The sequence below is a fragment of the Gopherus flavomarginatus genome, chromosome 16 (genome assembly GCF_025201925.1).
Source record: "Gopherus flavomarginatus isolate rGopFla2 chromosome 16, rGopFla2.mat.asm, whole genome shotgun sequence".
Taxonomy (NCBI): domain Eukaryota; kingdom Metazoa; phylum Chordata; order Testudines; family Testudinidae; genus Gopherus; species Gopherus flavomarginatus.
The window spans coordinates 1,155,117-1,180,976 of NC_066632.1; the positions used below are offsets into that span (position 1 = coordinate 1,155,117).

Consider the following 25,860-nt stretch of genomic DNA (forward strand, 5'->3'; position numbering starts at 1 on the left):
CTTGAGAATATGCCTTGGCCAGTAAGGCTACTGCCTCCTTCAAAGAAGTGCCATTAGTTATATGCATGTTAACCTTTGCCTGCAAATGGGGAAGAGAGTTATTGACCAACAAACTAACGTACAGTGGCTCGTCTGTTTCCTTTTTCATGTGACTGTGCCATGCTGCCCTTAACCACAGGTGAAATTGATGGGGGGACTCATTAGGTCTCTGCTTTAGATTAGACAGGATGGTCACTCCAGCTTGCCCCAGATGCTGATTATGTTCCAAGAGGGCTACTGTGTCTTTAAAAGATCTTTCTCCTACCCTAAACTCAGGTGGCAAAAGTACTCCCTAACGCTGGATTCACTGTGAGTTGTAAGATTTTAACCCAATCTTCCTTGGGAAGCCAAACACTTTTGCTGTTTCTTGTACATGTTGTGCATGCATTGCAACTGAAGAATCCTCCATCATCCCTACTTGCTTAGCTACCAGATCTAGGGTCTTAATATCTGTAACAACTGCTACAGGGCAATCAGAATTAGAATCTGAGGATCTTCTCTCCGGATCAGGATCTGGGCTTCTATCTGGGCTGGAATCTATAATTTCTATGTTTTTACTTCTCCTACCCAAATCCACATTTTCCTCATCAGAGTGATTAGAACTTTCCTCTGGAAATAATCCTGGATGAGCAAGGTAACTTTCCATAAAACCTGTAAGTCCTACACTCAAGGCATCTCCACACTGATGCAGGACATCTCTCAGCCCGTTAAGATCTGATGTAGTAAGGTGTTCTACCGGTACACCAGGAGACCAGCATATACCAAGGAGGTGTAGAGAGTCCATGAAATCCTAGGAATGTAGGCAACCTTGATGATCGCCCATATGCCAATAAGTGTCCACAAGGGCCGGCTTTAGGCTAATTCCACCAATTCCCCGAATCGGGCCCCACGCCTAAGGGGGCCCCGCGCCCAGTGAAAATCTCTTCTCTGGCTAGAGGCGTCTTTTTAATTTTTACTCACCTGGTGGTGCTCCAGGTCTCTGGCGGTGGGTCCTTCGCTTGCTCTGGGTCTTCGGCAGCACTTCAGCAGTGGGTGCTTCTGTGCCGCCGAAGATCTGGAGCAAGTGAAGGACCTGCCGCCGAAGACCCGGAGCGCTGCCTGGTGAGTACAAGCCCCATGTGTTTTTTTACATTTTTTTTTATAGTCATGCTGGGGCCCCATCTAAACTGTTCAAATTGGGCCCTGCACTTCCTAAAGCCGGCCCTGGTGTCCACCCAAAGGGGCTGGGTCTCCTGATCTATATGGTGCCAATGTAACCTTGGGTGGAGGAGCAGGAATTGCATCCCTTGGTTGTTGTATCTCTCTCTGTTGTAACCTAGAGATTACTACATCACAGGCACTAGCTACTCGTGACACTTGTGACATTGCCTCTTCTAGTCCCTGAACAATCGCAGTCTCTAAAGGCACTGCCTTTTCACTATAGGGGCAGACACTAACAGAGGAGAGGATATCTCCTCCCCCTTTGCTCTGCTCATCTCATCCTTTACATCACTAGTGGCCTCCTCTACTTAACTTCACCTCTTGTGCTGCTGCCCTGGGACTTCCTTTTCCTATCTGCAGACTGCTAGTAGCTTCTGCAGCGCCAACTTCCTCTCCTGACTCCCAGTGGCTCCTGAGACTCAATCTCCAACTCCGCTCCTAAAGGTACCGTATCAGCCTGAGCTAACTCTCTCGCCCTCCTTCTAGTAATTGGCCTGCAGGTTTCTCTATCTCCGTCGGTTCCACCATGCCAGTAGGGATGGGAACCGATTCTTTGTCCTCCTCGAATGCTTCTCCCATTGTTTCCAACTCTTTGATTCTTTCCAACAGCCGACCTCGGACTGATTTACAGCCATCCAGTGATTTCAATCTGGCAGCCACTGGCTCTTGCCAACAATGTGCTTCTTCTCCTGCTGCCTGTACCTGGTACCTAGACCGTTCTAACGTTTTCTCTAACTCCTGCTTGTTTTGGAAAAGCACTGACCGCTCCTCTGACAATACATGGAGCCGATTCATTAAGTCCTGAATAACTTTCCTCCCTCATCCAAAGTTTGCTGGGCTTTTCTGAGTAACTAATTTTTTATTCAATTACTTTCCCAGTGAACTACAAGCCACAAGCAGACATTCAAGAGCTATTTCCGTTACCAGTTTAGCCTTTTTTTCTGCTCGGTTTCTACATCAAACGCCTCACTCACAAAACCCCACGGGTTACAATGCTCAGAGATCATCTCACTGTTCCTCAGCTGTTTAAACCTTCTCCATATTCCTGAAAGTCTTTTCTGGCAAAGTTTTCGGAAGCCAGACTGCGGGGAACTCCAACAAACTCTGCTCTCGTGCTTGCTCCATTCACCTTAACGCATAACACAGAACTCATTTCAATTCTAAAACTTCACTGTTGACCTGCCTGTATAATAAACTGTGTAATGAACACTCTGCTGTTCTTTACTCTGAAAACTGAGGGCTCCCTTCACAGAAACCACAGGAAACACTCCTCCCCGCACCCCGGCAAACCAGTTTTTACACTTAGTTCAATTAGTCCCAAGTAAATGATAGAGGAGAGGGGGCACGTTCCCCTCTCTTCGCTCGATGGCTCGTAGCTGATTGAAAGGTCTCTTTTCCCGTAGGGGCCTGCCAAAAAGCTGGGGGAAACTGAGGCAGAGAGCTCAGATATGCAGCCTGGGAGAGTTGAGGGGACTGAAATAAGGTAGCTCGAACTATACAAGTTCTGAGTTACTGCGGCCTCTTGGCGGCAATTAATACATAGATTTATCAACTTCCCCACCACCGCTAGCTTGGGTCATCAGGCCCAATGCTATTGTTAATATCTTATGGGTAGCATTTGTTATAACTCAACCTTCAACAAAGCCCCTTAAACGCATGTATCACTTTAAATAACAACACGGTTACTCTTTATCTTGCAAGTTTAAATTCAAAACCTCTGAGCTAAAACACTAAGTCCGACCACGTAAACAGGAAACAGTCACCGGAAATCAGGTTCCTGTGCTCTTAAGAGTGAGCGAGCAAGACACAGAATCTTGCTGTAACTCTTTACTTATGCCTCAGATGAGAGTCTCAGGGGTCTGAAGAGGCCTGGAATCCCGGGAAATCCCTGTCAGACATGCCTGGAGTTTCCTGTCTGGCTTGCTGGTCTGTTGCCTGATTGAGGAGGTTAATAATATGAATTTGGATAGTGTGGGGTTTCAGGCTCACCAGTCTGTTTCAACAGAAGATAATAAGGTTCTTGGTCCGAATCAGGCTCCACAGAATTTACAAAGGGCCCTTGGAGAGATGACAGGAAGCTCCCACTGAGACAGACAGAGCTGTAAAGACTTTTAATTAAGAGAAATGAAGTAGTAATTAAATGGTAAAACAACCAGTTACAAAGTTACGATTGTGTTGCTGCTCTGAGAATGGCACAGGGGGGTTTCCAAGTCTGTACCCTCAGACTTAACAGATTATATTACGGTGTTATATGCTACAAAGCTTTGGGTAACACTCACACCCTTCCTTGATAACCTGGTGGTGATTGACACAGGCCCAGCCTCGCCTCGGGGGTTCTTGAGGGAGGGGGCAGAGCTTAAAAGAAGCTGGAGCCAAGAGCTATTGGAGCAAACTTCAAGTTTACTTAACTAACTTAAACTGAAAATGAAAACCTAACACACAAAACTCAGAGCAAAGGCTTCGGGAAAGCAGCTTCACCCAGTCCCCTTGGAACTTAGCACGTTCTAGGAAAAACCAGCCCAGGCCCCCTCTAGCCAGGCCCTTTTTATAGGGGCCAGGTGCCTGACCCTCCCCCTGTGCCCAACCTTCAGCTCTCACCCACAAAAACATTAGGGTCTCGTACGCCATAGGCTGGTCTGTCTGTGCATATTGATGACACGTACAGACATATTAATGACATTAGATCACACACAAACACGCACACACTATTTTTGTTCTCCCGGTTATTTCAGTTCTTTCCTGGTGGTGCACCAGTTAAGTCTGAGGGTACAACTTTGGGAACCCCTCCTGTGCCATTCTACCGTTATCTGTCTCTCTGGGTGAAAGGCCCCAGACATAGATGCTAACTTTGCCTGAGCTCAACATACAGGATCTGGCCTGTAGGGCCCTTGCATTACAGCCAAACTCACCTTTATATAAATCTATAAACCTGTTACAATAAACCAAATATTTGAACGCTACGAAAAGCTAGATCTATGCAAGCCAGCGGGTTAATTCTATAGGCTACACAGGGTAACATGTGGCACCAGGGCTTGCAGGAAGGTGTGTGGCGAGCTGAGCATGGGCACCTGGAGCCACACAGCCAGGCCATGGGGAGGGGTTTACACACTGGCATGTACAGAAAACTGGGCTCAGACCTGGTCGCTCCCCCTTACAGCTGGGCACTGAGCAGTTACATGGGGAGAGGCACCTCCCGAGCCAGGCATCAAAGAATCAGCCGGCGGCCAGCCCAGGAGAAGACAAGGCTGGCCGTCAGAGCGCCCGGCCAACGCCGACCAGCCCCAGCCAGCCCAGGCAGAGGGAGGGTGTGATGGGTTGGACCCCGTTCTGGGATGTCTCCTCACCTGATGGGATTTCACCGAGCCCCTCCTGCTCCCCCAGCCTGGGTTCCCTCGCTCTGCTTTGGGAATTAGGCTCTCTGGCCTCTTGCAGCACACACAGGTAGGCCCACACCCCACTGCTGTTACCAGATGTGCCCGTTACTTTGGGGCACGCTCATTTATTTCGTTACTCTTGGGGGGTGAGGGGGTTGTAATTCTCTCAATGTGCTGCTTGTGTCACTGTGTGTTCATTCGGAGCTCTGCTTCTCTCTGCTGCACGTCCCCTCCCAATGGAGCTACCCTGCAGGACCTCGCTTCCCCAGGGCTGGGCTTCTCCAGCCCCACCACCAGGTGAACGAACACACACAGGGCCAGCTTGAGGCCAATTCCCCCAAATCGGGCCCCACACCTAAGAGGGCCCCGCCCCCTAAAGAAGAGTGCCTAACTTAGGCGCCTTTCTAATTTTTACTCACCCAGCGGAGGTCCAGGTCTTCGGCAGCATATCAGCGGCGAGTCCTTCTGTACCACAAAAGACTCGGAGCAAGTGAAGGACCTGCTGCCAAAGACCTGGATTACCACCAGGTATCCAGATCAGACCCTGCACTTCCTAAAGCTGGCCCTGCACACGCACGTGCACACACCCACACCCACACACATACACTCTCTCTCTCTAACAGAGGAAGTCTGAGTGGACCAGGTCAATCAGTCTTTCAAGCTGACCCCCCCTTATATGCCCCTGGACTCAGTAGGCTGGGTCGAGCAGCCTTTTCAAGCTGCCACCCTCATATGCCCCAGGTTCAGCACGTCTCTATCCGCACTTTCACATTATAATTATTCTGGTCGTGACCCACTTGCAGGGCCGGCTCTGGCTTTTTTGCCGCCCCAAGCAAAAAAACCAAACCTGTGGGGCGGCCGGAGTGGCAAAGCAGAAAAAAAGGCAGAGTTTGGCTCCCTGCATCAGAACACTTCCCTGAACATGGGTCGGGGGTTTTGTAGAGAAACAATGGCTCACGGGAGAACACTAGATTTCTTTATAGGTAAACTGATGACTCAAGGGTTTCTTCAGGCTACTCCATGGGAGCTGATCATAGAATAACAGGGCTGGAAGGTATCTTGTCCAACCCCCTGCTCAAAGCAGGACCAATCCCTAGACAGATTTTTGCCCCAGATCCCTAGATGGGTGATGTTCCTTCCGGGGAGCTCACAATGCAATTAAGCGGCTTCACTATTTTGGATCCCAATGAAGGATTTATTACTAGAATTGGTCTGATAACTGCTGAGCTGGGTGGATTCATTAACATCTGGAGCAGAGGTCCCCCAGGATGCACTGCTTCCCTGCTCCTCTGGTCCCAGAGTTCAGTGCCGTTCTTGCCTTGGAATCTCTGGTCTCCATTCTGTAGCTAATGGCAATGCCGCCCTGTTCCATCTTCGATGCAGATGAGTCTGGGGGAGTTGCCTTAATCCTTTCACCCTTGTCAGTGGGGTCTGGGTGAGTCTCCTATCGCCCTTCACTGCTCTCTGCAAGTCTTTTCTCTGATCTGTTCTGGTTCGGGGGGGGGGGGGGGAGGGTCCTTCATGATCAGACAGGCTGGATACTGCGCCCTGGTTCCCCAAGAACACAGAACTGCCTGGTATCACTGCAGACACAGACTGAGGTCAGCTCTGGGTGAGAGGACTCCCCCAGCACTCATGGGCACACCCCTTTGGGAGAGAAACCCAAAATAATACTGTCTTGCACTGTATAGAAAAATCTGCACAGCACAAGCATAACGCCCACAGACCCGGGCGCTGGGATCAAATCTGGGACTGCTGGAGCATAGGGCATGAGCCGCTAGGGCAGGAGCTAGAAGCCAACCGGCTGTTAAGCAAACTCACTAATCTCTCTTGCTAAGTGGTCTCTGTGCCACCAGCTGGGGCAGATCCCCGCAGCCAGGTGGTGTGTGGGTCACACAAAATCCATCCTCTTCCTCAATGTGACACGAGATGATCCCGACTTCTTGCCCCCCCCCAGGTAGAAATTACATCAACTGGGTTTAATCAGAAACAAAACAAATGTATTAACCACAAGAGCAGATTTTAAGTGGTTCAAAAAGAACAAAGCAGATCACTAAGCAACTGAAACAGAACATGCAAGTTCTCACCCTGAGTGACAAGCAGCCTGGCAGTGCTCCCCTGCCCCAGGCATTGGCCCTGGCTGGGCCTCAGCGCTGCTGGTTGGTGGAAGCCCCCAGGGCACTCCCAAGGGCACTGCCCCGTGACGTCTGCTGCAGCCAGAGGTGCCAGTGCCATGTGGGCAGACGTCCCTGTGCCGGCTTTCACCAAGCGACCTGAGCGCCCGTCACTCTCACGCTGCAGTCCCACGGGCTAGAGCCGCCCCTGGAATTACCCAGGTCCCAGCGGGCACGGCCCTGCTGCCACGGCTTCCCCGCTGGGGCGTCCACAAAAGCTGCAGCAAAGCTGGCTCAGGTAGAGTCTGTGTCTTGCGGACACACCCCTGGGGAAGGGCAGCTAGAGGCGGCTGAAAGCTGGCTCAGGTAGAGTCTGTGTCTTGCGGACACACCCCTGGGGAAGGGCAGCTAGAGGCGGCTGAGACGGACGGCGAAGTAGCTCCGTGCCCAAGGCTGTCAGCTGGCTGAGGGCTTCCTGGGACGTCCCCTTATCTCAGATAGCTCTGCACACGCTCCCCCTGGGCTGCACCCTCATTCCACCATTCCAGCCAGCACCACCATTGTCGGGGATAACGTCCTGGGTTCTCTCCTTGGCTCTGGGATGGGAGTGGGGGGCTGGTGGGTTAGAGCAGTGCGGACTGGGAGCCAGGACTCCTGGGTTCTCTCCCCAGCTCTGGGAGGGGAGTGGGGACTGGTGGGTTAGATTGCGATGGGGCTGGGATCCAGGACTCCTGGATTCTCACTCTGGCAGGGGAGCGGGGGCTGGTGGTTAGAGCTGGCAGGTGGGGGTTGGGCTGATCTCTAACTAGCAGGGTGTGATGTTATTGATATAAACTGGGACCATATAGAACATGGGTTGCAACCAAGGTCCTGTAGTGGCACCAAATCTTATGTAAAGGGGGTCATATAAGGTGTGTAGGGCCAGGTTCTGGGTTGCTGGTTATGATTATGCTGTCTGTATGTCTGTGTCATTTTGTAGTTGAAGTTATGAATATTGGCTGTTGTGATGGGGCAAGGCCAGATGGCTACAGTAAAGTACTGAGGAACAACTTTGTTAGCCCCAGGCTAAACAAATCCCTAGGACCATGGTGCGGAGCGTGCCGGGAGAAGCGGGAGGAGCTCCGGGCCCTCGAAGACCATCAGGCCCGGGGTGCTTTTGTTCGATCCCGCATCCACCTCCTTCGGGAGATGGATCGCGGCTCCTGCTTCTTCTACGCCCTGGAGAAAAGGAGGGGGGCCAAGAAGCACGTCACCTGCCTCCTGGCGGAGGACGGCAGCCCCCCTCACGGATCCGGCGGAGATGTGCCAGAGGGCCAGGGCCTTCTACGCCACTCTTTTCTCCCCGGATCCGACCGATCCTAACGCTTGCAGAGTGCTCTGGGACGGGCTCCCGACGGTCAGCACGGGCGACCAGGACCGGCTAGAGCTGCCTCTCACTCTGGCCGAGTTCTCGGAGGCCCTCCGTCACATGCCCACCAATAAATCTCCGGGCTTGGACGGGCTGACCGTGGAGTTCTACCGCGTATTCTGGGACGTCCTCGGCCCAGACCTGGTCACTGTCTGGGCTGAGGCTTTGCATAGCGGGGTCCTCCCTCTCTCGTGCAGGCGAGCCGGGCTGGCCTTATTGCCGAAGAGGGGGGACCTCCGCGACTTACGGAATTGGCGTCCCGTCTCGCTCCTCAGCACGGACTACAAAATTGTTGCGAAGGCCATCTCGATGCGGCTAGGATCCGTGCTGGCGGACGTGGTCCATCCAGACCAGACCTACACCGTCCCGGGCCGCACCATCTTTGATAACTTGTATCTGGTCCGGGACCTTCTGGAATTGGGGTGTAGGGATGGTCTGTCGTTCGCCCTCCTGTCCCTGGATCAGGAGAAGGCGTTCGACCGGCTGGATCACGGGTATCTCCTGGGCACTCTGCGAGCGTTCGGCTTCGGACCCCTGTTTGTGGGTTTTCTGCAGGTGCTGTACCCTTCTGCGGAGTGTCTGGTCAGGCTCAACTGGACCCTGACCGAGCCGGTCAGCTTTGGGCGGGGAGTGCCTCTCGGGCCAGCTGTACGCTCTGGCGATCGAGCCCTTCCTCTGTCTCCTCCGCAAGAGGTTGACGGGGTTGGTGCTTCAGGAGCTGGGGCTGCGGCTGGTCCTGTCGGCATACGCTGACGATGTGCTCCTCGTGGTCCAGGACCCGGGCGACTTGGCGCGGGTGGAGGCTTGCCAGGCTGTGTACTCGGCGGCCTCCTCCGCCCGGGTCAACTGGGTCAAGAGCTCTGGCCTGGTGGTCGGGGACGGGTGGCAGGCGAGCTCCCTCCCACCTGCGCTTCAGGCCATCCGGTGGAGCGTGGGTCCGCTGCTCTATCTCGGCGTTTACCTTTCTGCCACGCATCCGTCTCCGCCGGAGAACTGGCAGGATTTGCAGGGCAGGGTGACGGAGCGGCTCCGGAAATGGACAGGACTACTCCGGTGCCTCTCCCTTCGGGGGAGGGCACTGGTGCTTAATCAACTGGTCCTGTCCATGCTCTGGTACCGACTCAACACCCTGGTCCCGGCCCTGGGTTTCCTGGCCAACCTCCGGACGGTGATTCTGGAGTTCTTTTGGCCAGGGACGCACTGGGTCTCTGCAGGGGTCCTCCACCTGCCCCTGGAGGAGGGGGGCAGGGCCTGAAGTGCTTACGCGCTCAGGTCCATGTCTTCCGCCTCCAGGCCCTGCAGAGGCTCCTGTTTGGTGCGGGAAGTCCGGCGTGGAGCGTATTGGCGCACGCCTTCCTCCGCCGCTTCCGAGGGCTCCGATACGACCGGCAGCTCTTTTACCTCCATCCGAGAGGTCTTCCGTGAGACCTCTCCGGGCTGCCGGTCTTCTACCAAGACCTCCTCCGGACCTGGAAGCTCTTTTCAACGACCAGGTCCGTGGCGGCCACCGTGGGGGTTGACCTCCTCGCGGAGCCCCTGCTACACAATCCCCAGCTCCGTGTGCAGGTGGCGGAGTCCCCCGCGGTGTGCCAGAGGCTGGTCTTGGCGGGAATCACCAGGGTCTGAGACCTCCTGGACTATGACCGGGGAGACTGGCTGGATCCCCTGACGCTCGCTCAGCGCATGGGGCTCTCCAGACCTCGTACTCCCCAGCGCGTACTTCAGGAGGTGAAGGCCGCTTTACTGCCCGCTGCTCGGGCTTACCTCGACCGGGTCCTGCGAGAGGGCACGCCCCGCCCACCCTCCACCCCAGGCCCCGTGGACATTTTTATCGGGTCCCTGCCCCGTGGACCCAATCGGCCCCCTCACCCTTTCACTGCCGGCCGGCTGCATGATCTGCAGCCGGTTCTCTTCCAGACCGCGCCACGGAAACATCTGTACACACTCGTGCTCCACACCCTTCACTACCTCACCCTCGCGTCCCGCCCCGATACCAAACGGCGGTACCTCCTGCCGCCTCTCGAGGGTGAGGAGCCCCGGTGGGCCAGCTTGTACTCTGCCCTGGTCCCAAGGCCCGCCAGGGATATTAGTTGGCGGCTCCTTCACGGAGCCGTGGGCACAGGCGTGTACTTGGCGCGGTTCACATCTGTCCCTAGCACCTGCCCTTTGTGTAGTGAGAAGGAGACCTTGGCACACGTTTATTTGGAGTGCGCCAGGTTGCAGCCCCTGTTCCGGCTTCTCCTGAATATTTTCCTGCGTTTTTGGTTGCACTTTTCCCCCTCACCTTTTTATCTACACGCTCCCCATCCGTGGCCCCACGAAGTCGCGGGATCTCCTTCTCAACCTCCTCTTGGCCCTGGCCAAACTGGCCATCTACAACACCAGGGAGAGGAGGTTGGCCGGGGATTTCCTGCGACTGTGGGGCCTATTTCCGTTCCTCTGTCTGCTCTCGCATCCGGGCAGAGTTCCTCTGGGCGGCGTCCACTGGCTCCCTTGACGCCTTCGAGGAGCAGTGGGCGTTGTCTGGGGTTCTCTGCTTGGTGTCCCCATCGGGTTCCCTTCGTTTAGCCCTATGACCTCACTCCCGATCCTGTTTTTTTTCATTAGTTGTCCCCCGTAATTATTTGGTGTCCCAGACCTGTGGGTCCTCCCCTTAGGCTGGGAGGAGGCCCTTTAGAAGTGGGCGGGCTTCGCCCGCCCACCCCCGCTGGATGCCAATAGGACCATGGTAACCAAATGGCAGTTGCTCCAGGTTAATCAAGGCACCGGGGGCCAATTAAGATCTTTCCAGAAGGCAGTGGAGAGAGCTACTTTGATTAGAACACCTGCAGCCAATCAAGGCAGGCTAATCAGGGCACCTGGGTTTAAAAAGGAGCTCACTCCAGTCAGGTGGGGAGGAGCCAGAGGAGAGGAAGTGCGTGTGAGGAGCTGGGAGCAAGAGGCACAAGGAGCTGAGACAGAGGGTGTGCTACTGGAGGATTGAGGAATTATCAGATAATCAAGCATTATCAGACAGCAGGAGGAAGGTCCTGTGGTGAGGATAAAGAAGGTGTTTGGAGGAGGCCATGGGGAAGTAGCCCAGGGAGGTGTAGCTGTCATGCAGCTGTTATGGGAGGCACCATAGACAGCTGCAATCCACAGGGCCCTGGGCTGGAACCCGGAGTAGAGGGTGGGCCTGGGTTCCCCCCAAACCTCCCAACTCCTGATCAGACACAGGAGGAGCTGACCCAGACTGTGGGTTCCACCAGAGGGGAAGATCACTGAGGTGAGCAAATCCACCAATAAGCGCAGGACCCACCAAGGTAAAGGAGAAACTTTGTCACATTCTATACTGTTGTATTTCAAATGTGTGCTGTGCTTCTGGGTGATATCCCAGACAGGCTGGTATTAGCTCCGCCTAGCCTGCTTGATGGCCCATTAAGGACCATCAGCTACACAATTGACCCATTGAGAGGAGGCAGGTACACCTTGTGACTCAGCAAAGTGCAGGGACTTGCCCATGTGACTCCACACTCCATTTTGCTGTAATTTTCCACAGTAAAAACAAAGAGGTTCTTACACCTGGAAGTGCCTATATAAGGCTGATGCCTCATCTCCATCTTGTCTTCAATCCTGCTTCTTACCTCTGGAGGGACTTTGCTACAAACTGAAGCTCTGAACAAAGGACTGAATGACCCATCCCAGCGGAGGATGTTCCAGAGACTTGATTTGAACCTGCAGTTTACTCCATCACTGCTACAAGCCTGAACTAAGAACTTTACCATTACAGGATGTAATTGATTTCATTTAACCAATTCTAGCTCTCATCTCTACCTTTTCCCCTTTATGAATAAACCGTTAGATTTTAGATTCTAAAGGATTGGCAACAGCGTGATTTGTGGGTAAGATCTGATGTGTATATTGACCTGGGTCTGGGGCTTGGTCCTTTGGGATCGAGAGAACCATTTTTCTTTCATTGAGGTGTTGGTTTTCATAACCATTCATCCCCAGGACAAGTGGGATTGGCGGTGATACTGGGAGACTGGAGTGTCTAAGGAAATTGCTTGTGTGACTTGTGGTTAGCCAGTGGGGTGAAACAGAAGTCATTTTTGTCTGGCTGGTTTGGTTTGTCTTAGTGGTGAAAACCCCCCCAGCCTTGGGCTGTAACTGCCCTGTTTAAGCAATTGGTCCTGAATTGGCACTCTCAGTTAGGTCCCACCAGAACCGCATCGTCACACAGGGATCAGGAGGGAACTGTCCCCATCACATCATCCTGCTGTCGGTCTCGCAGCTGGGGCTGGAGCAGCTGGGGCTGGGCTCCGTTGCAGACCAGATACCAGGCTAGATGGGCCCTGGGCTGAGCCGCCCTGGCAGTGCCTGTGCACCATCCTCACATTTCCAGTGACAGTGACTCAGTCCCCACTGCCCCGGCTCAGGGTCTAGGCAGGGCCCCTGGCAAGACTCCCATTGACTTCAGTGGGCTTGGACCAGGCCCCATGGTACCGACAGAAAACTCAAGCCCGGCTCCCCAGACTCCTGCTCTCTCTGTCCCTCTCTCCTCAGCCATGAGACCCCAGCGGCTCCAACATCCCTCTCCCGGGGGCTCCCTGGCGTGGCTGCTGCTTCTCCTGGCGCTGCCAGGTAAGTTACCCCCCGCCCCCTTGCTGGCTCAGGCTGCGTGTCCCCAGGGGAATGCTAGTGGGACCGGGCTGGGCTGGGAGCACCCCACTAGCCCGGCAGTGAGCTGGTGACATCAATTTGTTTTGCTCACGGTCAATGAAGGCGCCTTCTTATAGAATCACTAGGAGGGGAGTGGTGTCTAGTGGTTAGAGCAGACAGCCAGGACTGCTGGGTTCTCTCCCTGGCTGTGGGAAGGGAGTGGGGTTTGATGTTCTGCTTTCTCAGTTCCACTGGGCTGTATCCTCCAGAGGTGTAGCCACAGCGGGACAGATCCGTTTGCCATTTCAGGGGCTGCGCAGGGCTCGTTTGAGGTGAGCGTTTCGCCAGAAGCTCCCATGGTGGAGCACGGAGGGTCTGTCTGGATAAACTGCAGCACCACGTGCCAGGATCCTGGAGCCAGGGGTGGCCTGGAGACCTCGCTCATCAAAACCGATAGTAAAAGAGGACCTGGGTGGGCGGCCTTTCTCCTCGTCGGTATCACGGAGTGGGTGTCGGCCTCTCAGTGCTACTTCACCTGCGATGGAGATACGAAGGTGGCGGCTGCAAACATCTCCTCTTATTGTAAGTGCCGCTGGCTTAGGGTTACCATATGTCCAGATTATCCCGGACATGTCCAGATTTGGGGGTTTTCAATAGCTGTCCAGGAGGACTCTGTAAAAATCTCAAAACTCTGGGATTTCCCGCCCAGTGCAGAGCGCGGCACGGCTGACAGAGTGGCCTGGCCGGATTGAGCTGCTTGCATAGGGGCCTCCAGCACCCAGAGCCCCTCCCCTCTCCCCTGCAGCCTCAGCGCCCCACGCCGACAGCACTCTGTGGGGGGCGGGGGCGCTTCGAGGGGGGGAGCGCAACAGCGTGTCTGGCTCCACATGGAGCCAGACACGCTGGTCTGAGCAGCACGGTACGGGGGCTGGGGGGCTAGATAGGGGGCGGGGGTACCAGGGGGCAGTCAGGGGACAGGGAGCAGTGGGGGTTGGATTGGTTGGGGGTTCCTGGGGGTGGGGGATGTCAGGGTTTGGGGGTGTGGAGAGGGGTCGGGGCAGTCAGGACAGGGAGCGGGGGGGTTGGATGGGTCAGGGCATCTGGGGGAGGCTGTCAGGGGGCGGAGGTGTGGATAGGAGTCAGGGCATTCCACGGACAGGCAGGGGATGGAGTTCTAGGAGGGAAGTTAGGGTGGGGGGGTCTCAGGAGAGAGCAGTCAGGGACAAGGAGAAGGGAAGCTTAGATATAGGGTGGAGTCCCAGGGGGAAGTTAGGGGCAGAGGTTCCAGAGGGGGAGATCAGGGGACAGGAAGCAGGGGAAGGGTTGGATGGGTTGGGGGCTCTGTGGGGGCCAGTCAGGGGGCAGGAAGTGGGAGGGAGTGGATAGGGGTGGGTCTGCCCCCCCACAGAGTGTCCTCTTCTTTGAAAGTTCAGATAACGGTAACCCTACACTGGCTCCCAGCTGCAGTGGGTCTGGGGCAGCTTTTGTGCCACTGACACTTTCTGGTGCAGTGTAGCGCTAGAGAAAGGGAAAAGTTGCTGACAGACAGTAGGGTACAAAGCTGGGCTCTGGCCCCAGGGCAGGGGACTGGCTGGCTCGGGAGGGGGGGCAGGGAGCGGGACACGGGCCTTTCCCCTCTGGGGACACTGGCTCTGATCCATTAAGCCAGGCAGCACCCGTGGGTAGTTACCCTCGGCAGCCGTTGGGTGGGAGGATTTGCGGGGGCTCAGTCTGGCTCCTGGCAGGGCAGGAATTCACATCCCAACCCCCTGCCCCACGTAGAGCCCCGGCCGGCCGGTCAGCGAGTCTGAGCCTGGCTCTTGCCGCCAGCAGGGTCCTCTCCGGGGCAGGGCTCAGCCGGCCTTGGGCGCGGGGATACAGCTTCCAGGCTTTTCCCCCAGCAGAGCCTTTCAGCAGCACCCGGGTCAATGGGATCTGATTAACTGACCTTCGGGTGCTCCCCCTCTGGCTCCAGGGGTGCCGGAGCGGGTGGTGCTGGAGCCACTCCCCAAGATGGAGCTGGGACGGGCCTATAATCTGACGTGCTGGGTTCTGAACGTGGCTCCCGTCACGCACCTCACCGTGACCCTCCGCCAGGGGGGACGGACCCTGCACACGGAGACCTTCCAGAACCATACTGGGATCGGACCCAACGACATCCCAGTGACCCATGAGATCACCCCTCGGCGCTGGGACCACGGGCAGGCGATCACCTGCCATGCAGCCCTAGACCTGACGCCGCACGGGCCCCACTTCGAAAAGAGCTCCTCTACGGTGGAACTCAAGGTTTATGGTGAGTTCCCACACGCTCCATGTGCCAGACACACCACTCTGTGCACCAGAGACATCGTTCCTCTGTGCACCAGGGACACGCTTCTTGTGCCATGCCCACTGCTCCTCCATGCGCCGGAGACACCGTTCCATGCACCAGAGACACTCTCCATGTGCCATACACACTGAGCCATGCACCGGAGACACTACTCTGTGCACCGGAGACACTGTGCACTAGAGACACCATTTCATGCACCATAGACACTACACTCTGCACCAGAGACACGCTCCATGTGCCATGCCCACTGCTCCTCCATGCACTGGAAACTCACTTTCGGTGCCAAACACACCGCTCTGGGTGCTGGCACTTCAGGGGATACAGTGGCTTTGCCTGACTGCCCAGCTCCCTGCACTCCCCACTGACATGGTTTTTCTTGCCCACTGCAGATCTCCCAGAGGAGCCCCAGCTCCTAACCTCCCTCTATATCGAGGTGGGCACCACGGCGACCGCCCGCTGTCGGGTGGCCGGGATCTTCCCCACTGCAGGAGAGGCCCGGTTCACCCTGTCCTTTGGGGGAGAGAGTCTGAACTTCACCGTCACCACGTCGGGCGACACGGCCACCGCCCAGGTCGAGGTTTGGTCCCCGTTCCCAGGACAATGTGAGCTGAACTGCACCATGACCTTGGGGCCTGTGTCCAGATCCACAGGGCAGAGCGTTCTCATTTACAGTGAGTGTCTGGAGGGGGTCCTGGCCGCGCCCAGAGCAGGGCCTGCCCAGATTTTGAGGGCTCGGGGGGGCTTGGTGGGTGACGTCTGCACTGTGGGCCGGGATGGCACGGAGGCTGGGCAGATCTCTGTGGGTTCAGCTCCCGCGGGGGCTGGTTTCAGTTCAAGTCGGTTCCTCCCCCTGGACTTTCCATCGGCGTTTTCAGGCTTAAACTCGCCCAGAGCAGAACTCAGCACCCCCCCCCCAGGGCCCGATTTCCCACGGGTCCCCCAGCACCAGATCCCCTCCCTGCTCCAACACCCAGTCCTAGCCTGGCCTGGGACTCGTCCCCCAACAGCCCCTCTGTGGGGCTCTGACCTGGCTCCCCTTCCACACAGGCGCTCCACTGAGCCGGGGATGCTCCCAACAAACCATGCTGCCATCGCGGCCGAGCAGCTGTGTAGCCCAGGCCAGGGAATTCCTCCCAGAGGCTCCAGAGAATCAGAGCTGCAGTGGGCTGGAAGGGAGAGGGTGAGGCCACTGAGCCCCCCCAGCCATGTGGAGACTGGGGTCAGTCTGCCCCTGGCCCGGCCTGCCCCGCTGGGGAGAGGCAGGTTCATACCCTGACGCAGGGCATGAGGAGCGGGCGCTGCCAGAGAATGGAGCCCTCGCCGGCCGGAGCTGGAGGGGTGGGGTAGGGGGGAGCCATGGGGATTTAGGTACCAGCCCATGTGTGGAGCAACCTGCGGGAGGAACTAGGCGTCTAACTCCCATGGGATCTGGGCCTAACTCCATTCGGGATCTGGGGGTCAACTTGAAGGGGCCAGGTGTGTCCAGCTCCCAGCTGGCTTCGACCATCTCACCCGTCGGGTCTCGAGTGAAGCCTCCTGCTGGGGTGCCAGCATGCGGCCCCTCGGAGGGGGATCAGCAGCCTGGGCCAAGCAGCAGCTCTGTCCTGGTCCCTTGCAGGTCTCCCCAAGCCTGTCCTGGAGGTAACTGAGTCCCGGATCCTCGTTAACAGCAGCGTGACCGTTACGTGCCGTTCTCCTGAGCCCGAGCCCCTGGGCGTCCTGCTCCAGCTCAGAGATGCCAAGGGAGTCCTGGTCCCCAGCGCCCCCGCCCAGCCCCCTGTGCAGTTCCAGCTGACGGCTGGTGAGGAAGACGATGGGAGGGAGTTCACGTGTGAAGCAAGGCCTCACTCAGGCATCCCGGCTGTGAAACACACGTCCGCCAGGCTCACTGTCCTCTGTGAGTAGAGGGGCCGCGGCTCAGTCTGAGGTGCTGCTCCGGCCCATCACCACCGGCCACGCTCTGCACTTGAAGCAACTCCCCCTTTTCACATGTCCACTGAGCCCCGCAGAGCCTCGGCCAAGGACTCAAACCTAGGGCTCCCGGCCCATCCTCCCGCTCCATTCCCACAAGCTTTTCTTCAGACACACTCGGCTGGGACAGTAACTTTCCTTGTGCCTGCGACCTGGGGCAGCCATTCCTGTGCAGCAGCAGCCAGAGAAATGCACTGGGTCACAGTCATAGAATATCAGAGTTGGAAGGGACCTCAGGAGGTATCTAATCCAGCCCCTTGCTCAAAGCAGGACCAATCCCCAACTAAATCATCCCAGCCAGGGCTTTGTCAAGCCTGACCTTAAACCTCTAAGGAAGGAGATTCCACCACCTCCCTAGGTAACCCATTCCAGTGCTTCACCACCGTCCTAGTGAAATTGTGTTTCCTAATATCCAATCTAGACCTCCCCCACTGTAACTTGAGACCATTGCTCCTTCTGTCATCAGCCACCACTGAGAACAGCCAAGCTCCATCCTCTTTGGAACCCCCTTTCAGGTAGTTGAAAGCAGCTATCAAATCCCCCCTCACTCTTCTCTTCTGCAGACCAAACAATCCCAGTTCCATGAACCTCTCCTCATAAATCATGTGCTCCAGCCCCGTAATCATTTTTGTTGCCCTCCGCTGGACTCTTTCCAATTTTTCCACATCCTTCTTGTGGTGTAGGGCCCAAAGCTCCAGATGAGGCTTTACCAATGCTGAATAGAAGGAAATGATCACGTCCCTTGATCTGCTGGCAATGCTCCTACGTATACAGGCCAAGATGCCATTAGCCTTCTTGGCAACAAGGGCACACTGCTGACTCCTATCCAGCTTCTTGTCCACTGTAACCCCAGGTCCTTTTCTGCAGAACTGCTGCCTAGCCATTCGGTCCCTTGTCTGTAGCAGTGAATGGGATTCTTCCGTCCTAAGTGCAGGACTCTGCACTTGTCCTTGTTGAACCTCATCAGGTTTCTTTTGGCCCAATCCTTTAATTTGTCCAGGTCCCTCTGTATCCTGTCCCTACCTCCAGCATATCTACTATTCCTCCCAGTTTAGCATCATCTGCAAACTTGCTGAGGATGCAAATCATCCCATCCTCTAGATCATTAATGAAGATATTGAACAAAACCAGCCCTGAGACCGACCCTTGGGGCACTCGGCTTGATACCGGCTGCCAACTAGACATGGAGCCGTTGATCAATACCCATTGAACCCGACGATCTAGCCAGCTTTCTATCCACTTTATAGTCCATTCATCCAGCCCCATTCATTCTTTAAACTTGCTGGCAAGAATACTGTGGGAGACCATATCAAAAGCTTTGCTGAAGTCAAGGAATAACACATCCACTGCTTTCCCCTCATCCACAGAGCCAGTTATCCCCTCATAGAAGGCAATTAGGTTAGTCAGGCATGACTTGCCCTTGGTGAATCCATGATGACTGTTCCTGATCACTTTCCTCTAAGTGCTTCAGAAAGGATTCCTTGAAAACCTGCTCCATGACTTTTTTAGGGACTGAGGTGAGGCTGACTGGCCTGTAGTTCCCCAGATCCTCCTCCTTCACTTTTTTAAAGCTGGGCACTACATTCGCCTTTTTCCAGTCATCCGGGACCTCCCCGATCGCCAGGAGTTTTCAAAGATAATAGCCAATGGTCCTGCAGTCACATCCGCCAACACCTTTAGCACTCTTGGATGCAGCACATCCGACCCCATGGACTTGTGCTCGTCCAGCTTTTCTAAATAGTCCCAAACCACGTCTTTCTCCACAGCGGGCTGGTCACCTCCTCCCCATGCTGTGCTGCCCAGTGCAGCAGTCTGGGAGCTGATCTTGTCTGTGAGACAGAGGCAAAAAAACCATTGAGTAAATTGGCTTTTTCCACATTCTCTGTCACTAGGTTGCCTCCCTCATTCAGTAAGGGGCCCACACTTTCCTTGACTTTCTTCTTGTTGCTAACAGACCTGAAGAAACCCTTCTTGTTACTCTTAACACCTCTTGCTAGCTGCAACTCCAAGTGTGATTTGGCCTTCCTGATTTCCCTCCTGCAGCCTGAGCAATATTTTTATACTCCTCCCTGGTGGTTTGTCCAACCTTCCACTTCTTGTAAGCTTCTTTTTTGTGTTTAAGATCAGCAAGGATTTCTCTGTTAAGCCAAGCTGGTCGCCTGCCATATTTACTATTCCTTCTACACATCGGGATGGTTTGTTCCTGTAACCTCAATAAGGATTCTTTAAAATACAGCCAGCTCTCCTGGACTCCTTTCCCCCTCATGTTGTTCTCCCAGGAGATCCTGCCCGTCAGCTCCCTGAGGGAGTCATCAGTCTGCTTTTCTGAAGTCCAGGGTCTGTATTCTGCTGCTCTCCTTTCTTCCTTGTGTCAGGGTCCTGAACTCAACCACCTCATGGTCACTGCCTCCCAGGTTCCCATCCACTTTTGCTTCCCCTACTGATTCTTCCCTGTTTGAGCAGCAGGTCAAGAAGAGCTCTGCCCCTAGTTGCTTCCTCCAGCACTTGGACCAGGCAATTGTCCCCGACACTTTCCAAAAACTTCCTGGATTGTCTGTGCACCGCTGTACTGCTCCCCCAGCAGATATCAGGGTGATTGAAGTAACTCATGAGAACCAGGGCCTGCGATCTAGTAACTTGTGTTAGGTGCTGGAAGAAAACCTCATCCCCCTGGTCTGGTGGTCTATAGCAGACTCCCACTACAACATCACCCTTGTTGTGTAGAACCAAAGTAAATGAAATTGTTTTTAGTTAGTCACTGTACCATTGTAACTTCTGTTCACCATTTCATTACACTTGCCATTTTGCCTACATTGTAACATTGTAACTTCTGTGCAATATTGTAACTCAAAACCCATTTTAAAATGCTGACTCCATTTTGTAGAAGGCTTGTGCTGCAGCCCCCATTTTTGCAAGCCATACTGTAATTTTATTAGTCTAGTTGAGATGTGTGAATGAGGTATGCATGGGTGATAGAATCAACCTCCAGCACCAGCCCGTCCTGATGAGATAAAGTTCAAATACCAACGGCTGAAGAACTAGACAACAGCCCTAACTCAAGCAAGAAGCATCCACCCTAAAAAGAAACAACTGAAGGAAGATCAAAGCCAGGTCCCAGGCTGACAGTCACGCCTGCAATTGACGGGTGATCAAGCAAACCCAGAGGCTGCGTGACACAGCGAGACCTAGAAACTTTGAATCCAAACTAAACTCCTATAAAAAGGGAAGAGTGAGATGAGAGACTTTGGGTAACGTTCTGCTACCAACGTCAAGGAGCATCGGTGCACGCCCGACAGAGACCCGGCTCCTCCTCGTGCTCAGCTTTCCTGGCCAGTTAGCTGCCACGAGCTCCGATCTCAAGCTGCGAACTCAAACTGCAATCAGGACTGGTAACTATCCAGCAGCTGCAGAACATTTTGGTGTGTGTGTGTGTGTGTGTGTGTGTGTGTGTGTATAAGCATTAGGGTATTTGCTAATAGTTACGAATTAATAATAAATGTGGCATCTTTGTCTTAACCTCTAAAACGATCCTTTGTAAGTTTGTGGGACAACAGTTGCTCACACTTCTAAACTTAATCCAGAGACTCTCAGGTTTTTCTGCAGTTTCATACCGGAGCTCTGAGCAGTCATACTGCTCTTACATGCAATGCAACTCCCCCACCTTTTCTGCCCTGCCTGTCCTTCCTGAACAGTTTATATCCATCCATGACAGTGCTCCAGTCATGAGAGTTATCCCACCAAGTCTGTTATTCCAATCACATCATAGTTCCTTGACGGTGCCAGGACTTCCAGTTCTCCCTGCTTGTTTCCCAGGCTTCTTGCATTTGTGTCTAGGCACTTAAGATAACTTGCTGATCGTCCCGCTTTCTTGGTCTGAGACAGGAGTCCTCCCTTCTTGCACTCTCCTGCTCGTGCTTTCTCCAGGTATCCCATTTCCCCACTTACCTCAGGACTTTGGTCTCCTTCCCCCGGTGAACCTAGTTTAAAGCTCTCCTCACTACATTAACCAGCCTGCTTGCGAGGATGCTCTTCCCTCTCTCGTTCGATGGAGCCCATCTCTGCCTAGCACTCCTCCTCCTGCTTGGAACACCATCCCATGGTCAGAGAATCCAAAGCTTTCTCTCCAATACCACCTGCATAGCCATTCGTTGACTTCCACAATTCGACAATCCCTACCCAGGCCTTTTCCCTGCACGGGGAGGATGGACAAGAACACCACTTGCACCTCAAACTCCTTTATCCTTCTTCCCAGAGCCACGTAGTCTGCAGTGATCCGCTCAAGGCCATTCTTAGCCGTATCACTGGTGCCCATGTGGAGAAGCAGGAAGGGTCCAATCAGTTCTTAGCCTTAGAGTATCAGGGCCCCAGCGGACCTGGCGCTGCCCAGACCCTGACCCAGATCAGGGCCCCATTGGCTTAGACCCAGGGTCACACCGGGCGGCCACGGCAGAGGCAGGGCTTGACCCCAGATCTCCCAAGTCCAGGCTGTTGCCTTGCCCGCAGGGCCCCCTGTGCTGCCCCAGAGCAGGGCTGCTGGTGCCAGGCAGGGCAGTGGGGAGAGCCCAGCGAGGAGGCTCCTGTGGCAGGGAAGAGCCGCCGTCCTTGGCAGCAGCCCCAGGGGAGGGCAGGAGATGTGGCTACACAGTACTGGGCAGCGTAACCAACCGCCCCTTCTCGCTTCCAGACGGGCCCAGGATGGACGACTCCGGCTGCCCCAGGGAGTGGATCTGGAAGGAGGGGACGGAGCAAAACTTCTCCTGCCTGGCCCGGGGGAACCCAGCACCAGCCGTGGAGTGCACGAAGGACGGGGTGTCCATCAGCATCGGGGTGCAGCGGCAGGTCAGGAGAGAGGATGCTGGGACCTACCACTGCAAAGCATCCAACCCGCACGGCTCAGCCAGCCGGGATGTGACCGTCCAGGTGGAATGTAAGTGGCCTTTGGTGGCGCCTCCAGCAGATGACCCGGAGGGCGGGATTCCAAAGCACCAAGGGGATTTAGGAGTGAAAGCGAATGGGTCTCAGGTAAAACCCCATTGACTTTCCATGGGATTTAGGCAGGGGCAGCTCTAGGGATTTTGCTGCCCCAAGCACGGCACACCAAAGCCACGGGACCAGCGGACCCTCCACAGGCAAGCCACCGAAGACAGCCTGCCTCACAACAACCAGCAGAGCGCCCCCCGTGGCTTGCCACCCCAAGCACATGCTTGGCGTGCTGGGGCCTGGAGCCACCCCTTGATTTAGGAGCCCAAACACACACACCCCTCAAGCCGCGGGACTCGGTAGGGGATCTGGGCTGCCATTCTCTGGTCTGACGTCCTGCTGGAGGTCAGACGGGCAGACCCAATGATCCCGTCTGGCCATTCCATCAGTGTGGCTTGTGCTCTGCAGGCTGGGCCAGGGCACAACCCCTGCCCCCAGGCTCAGGGGGTGCGTCCTGGCATCACTCCCCCCAGGAGTGAGCAGAGATGGGTCCAGCGTCCTGCAGCTTGACGGTTTTCTGCTTCATCTCTGTCCCAACTACTACTAATCATGTGTAATATGACAGAACAGCAACCAAGATCAGGGCCCCATCATACCGGGCGCTGCCCAGGCCCTGGCAGAGACCAGGGCCCTGTTGGGCTGGATGCTGCACAGACCCCAACCGAGATCAGGGGCCCATTGTTCCAGATGCTGCCCAGAGACAGCATGACAGTCCCTGCCCAGAGAGCTCACCATCTAAAAGGCAAAGAGTTGCAGGGGAAACTGAGGCACTTGCCCAAAGCCAGTGGCTGGGGGGCAGGGGGGAGTAGAACCCAGGTGTCCTGAATCCCAGCCCACTGCCCAACCCACGAGACTGAACCAGCTCTTTGTCCTTCTCAACCTCGCTCCTTCTTTAACAGACTTCCACATCCTGCCGTTGGTTCTGGGGCTGGTAGGTGCGGCTGCTGCTGGGGCCGGACTAGCCGCGTGGGGCTACATGTACTATCGCTCCAAGAGAATCCGCAAGTACCGCCTGAGACAGCAGCAGGCCAAGCTTGTCGAGCAGGGCAAGCCGGCCGAGCAGAGGAACCTGAACGGGGCGGCCCAGAGCCCGCCGGATGTGGAGCACAGTGTCTAGCCTGGAGTGCAGGACCCAGAGCCCTGGGGCTCCTGGCTGCTGCTTTACCCCTTCGCCCGCGGGGTGGCCCCGTTAACCCTTGGGATGCTGGGCAGTGCCAAGAGCCTGGCGGTTCATGGCCTCTGCGCTGGCAGCCCGGGGCCCTCCCTTGCACACACCAGCTGCTCTCCGGAGAGGGAGGGAGGTGCCTGGCGCTGGGAAGACACCCCAGGACATCCAGGGCTGGAATCTCCCATGTCCTTGGCCAGAAGGACATCTGGCTGCAGCTGAGCTCTACCCTGCTGGGGAAGCAGGTGGCTGGGAGACCCCAGGCCCAGCAGGAAACACTAAGTCGGAACAGTTGTGCCGGGAAGGGAACGGTGTTAACAGCCACCTCTAACCACTTCTGCTAGTGATGGGGAAGGCGCCTCCGAGCCGCACACGAGCTCTGCCCCAGCTGGGGAGGTGGCCGCCCAGGGCACGTGCGAATGGATCCACGGGATCACTGTGAAAACGGTTCAACACTAACCAGACGGGCTTTGGGATCGCCGGGTTTGTGCAACTGAGACAGGCCGGGGGGTCCGTTCTCGGATCAGCTGAATTGCAAGACCTTACGGCTTCCCTCACCCCCCCCCCCCCGTATCCCCAGCCATGGAGCAGACAGGGATACCAGGTCTCCCTCTCCTGTGGGGCTGAGCTGGGCACGGCATGGCAAGGACCAGGATCTGTGCTCCTCGGGCCAGGAGAGGGGAGGGGGTCAATGACGTTGTGACAAAATGGGAATGTTCTTGATGTGTTTGAATGCTGAGTGTGGAGTACTGACCTGGGAAGGGTGCAGGGGAGTTTTGCTGGGACGGGTTGCACTGGGGAAGGGAGGACACCTGAGCATGTAACATGTGAACCCAGGAGGGGGGTTGGAGGCCAGGTGACACCTCTGCCCTGGAAACTGAACAAAGGACACAAAGGCTGGGGGAGGAGCTGGGGGGAGGCTGAGTGAGAGGCTGGAGGGAGTTTCAGTTTGGAGCTGGCTGGGAAATGGAGAGGAGCTCCGATGGGGCTTGGGCTTCCCAATGGGGCTGTGGCCTGCCTTGGGCCCCCAGCTGGACCTAACTAAAGGGGGTCCTGTTTGTACCGGCAAGACCTGTTTTAGACTCTGTTCCTGCCATCTAATAAACCTTCTGTGTTGCTGGCTGAGCTTCACGGTCAATCGCAGGAAGACGGGGGAGCCGGGCCCTGACTCCCCCACACTCTGACAGATGTTAATAACTGGAAGTGAAAGCCCCCAGTCAGTGTTAAGAGAAACAGTAAAAGAACTAAAGAAGAGCCACCGTGGCTTAACAACCATGTGAAAGAAGCAGTGAGATGAAAAGACTTTCTTTAAAAAGTGGAAGTCAAATCCTAGTGAGGCAAATAGAAAGGAGCACAAACACTGCCAGCTTAAGTGCAAGAGTGTAATAAGAAAAGCCAAAGAGGAGTTTGAAGAGCGGCTAGCCAAGAACTCCAAAGGTAATAACAATGTTTTTTAAGTACATCAGAAGCAGGAAGCTAAACAACCAGTGGGGCCCCTTGACAATCGAGATACAAAAGGAGCACTTAAAGATGATAAAGTCATTGCAGAGAAACTAAATGGATTCTTTGCTTCAGTCTTCACGGCTGAGGCTGTTAAGGAGATTCCCAAACCTGAACTGACTTTTGTAGGTGACAAATCTGAGGAACTGTCACAGATTGAAGTCTCACTAGAGGAGGTTTTGGAATTAATAGATAAACTCAACATTAACAAGTCACCGGGACCAGATGGCATTCACCCAAGAGTGCTGAAAGAACTCAAATGTGCAGTTGTGGAACTATAACTATGGTTTGTAACCTGTCCTTTAAATCGGCTTCGGTGCCCAATGACTGGAAGTTAGCTAATGTAACGCCAATATTTAAAAAGGGCTCTAGAGGTGATCCCAGCAATTACAGACCGGTAAGTCTAACGTCGGTACCGGGCAAATTGGTTGAAACAATAGTAAAGAATAAAATTGTCAGACACGTAGAAAAACATAAACTGTTGAGCAATACTCAACATGGTTTCTGTAAAGGGAAATCGTGTCTTACTAATCTATTAGAGTTATTTGAAGGGGTCAACAAACATGTGCACAAGGGGATCCAGTGGACATAGTGTACTTAGATTTCCAGAAAGCCTTTGACAAGGTTCTCAAAGGCTCTTATGTAAATTAAGCTGTCATGGGATTGTGACATTATTGATATAAACTGGGACCATATAGAACATGGATGCAACCAAGGTCCTGTGGTGGCACCAAATCTTATGTAAAAGGGGGTCATATAAGGTGTTTAAGACCAGGTTATGGGTTGCTGGTTATGATTATGGTGTCTGTATGTGTGTCATTTTGTAGTTGAAGTTATGAGTATTGGCTCTATAGTGTCTGTATTTCAAATTTGTGCTGTGCTTTTGGGTGACACCCCAGACAAGTTGGTGTTAGCTCTGCCTAGCCTGCTTGATGGCCCATTAAGGACCAACAGCTACACAATTGACCCATTGAGAGAAGGCAGATACGCATTGTAACTCAGCAAAGTGCAGGGACTTGCCCATGTGACTCCAGACTCCATTTTTGCTGTAATTTTCCACAGTAAGAACAGAGAGGTGTTTTTACATCTGGAAAAGCCTATAAAAGGCTGATGCCTCATCTCCATCTTATCTTCAATCCTGC

General features: G+C 54.8%; 3 protein-coding genes and 1 long non-coding RNA gene across 8 annotated transcripts in view; 3 read left to right on the forward strand and 1 right to left on the reverse strand.

Moving 5' to 3' along the window:
• The window catches only part of LOC127035209 (intercellular adhesion molecule 5-like), a 36,957-nt gene extending 11,989 nt beyond the window's left edge, over nt 1–24,968 (forward strand). Inside the window, exons 3-5 of one of the 4 annotated variants that reach the window (XM_050924828.1) lie at nt 16,721–16,999; nt 21,758–22,000; nt 22,953–23,816. In XM_050924828.1, the coding sequence (XP_050780785.1) occupies nt 16,721–16,999; nt 21,758–22,000; nt 22,953–23,170 (740 nt within the window). In that variant the 3' untranslated portion in view covers nt 23,171–23,816. The other 3 variants (XR_007769597.1, XR_007769598.1, XM_050924829.1) reach the window with 3 other exon arrangements.
• Nucleotides 1–25,860, forward strand: part of ICAM5 (intercellular adhesion molecule 5) — an 81,793-nt gene that overhangs the window by 15,722 nt on the left and 40,211 nt on the right. Inside the window, exons 3-5 of the mRNA XM_050924814.1 lie at nt 13,328–13,355; nt 14,749–15,066; nt 15,492–15,673. Coding sequence (XP_050780771.1) covers nt 13,328–13,355; nt 14,749–15,066; nt 15,492–15,673 — 528 coding nt within the window. The remainder of the gene's footprint in view (nt 1–13,327; nt 13,356–14,748; nt 15,067–15,491; nt 15,674–25,860) is intronic.
• The window catches only part of LOC127035231 (uncharacterized), a 54,469-nt gene that overhangs the window by 12,167 nt on the left and 16,442 nt on the right, over nt 1–25,860 (reverse strand). The window contains exon 2 of the long non-coding RNA XR_007769603.1: nt 14,850–14,986. This is a non-coding gene — a long non-coding RNA (uncharacterized LOC127035231). The remainder of the gene's footprint in view (nt 1–14,849; nt 14,987–25,860) is intronic.
• ICAM4 (intercellular adhesion molecule 4 (Landsteiner-Wiener blood group)) overlaps nt 7,271–25,860 on the forward strand; it is a 36,530-nt gene continuing 17,940 nt past the window's right edge. The window contains exons 1-3 of one of the 2 annotated variants that reach the window (XM_050924849.1): nt 7,271–7,294; nt 12,676–12,755; nt 13,083–13,105. In XM_050924849.1, coding sequence (XP_050780806.1) covers nt 12,680–12,755; nt 13,083–13,105 — 99 coding nt within the window. In that variant the 5' untranslated portion in view covers nt 7,271–7,294; nt 12,676–12,679. The remainder of the gene's footprint in view (nt 7,295–12,675; nt 12,756–13,082; nt 13,106–25,860) is intronic. The other variant, XM_050924850.1, reaches the window with a different exon arrangement.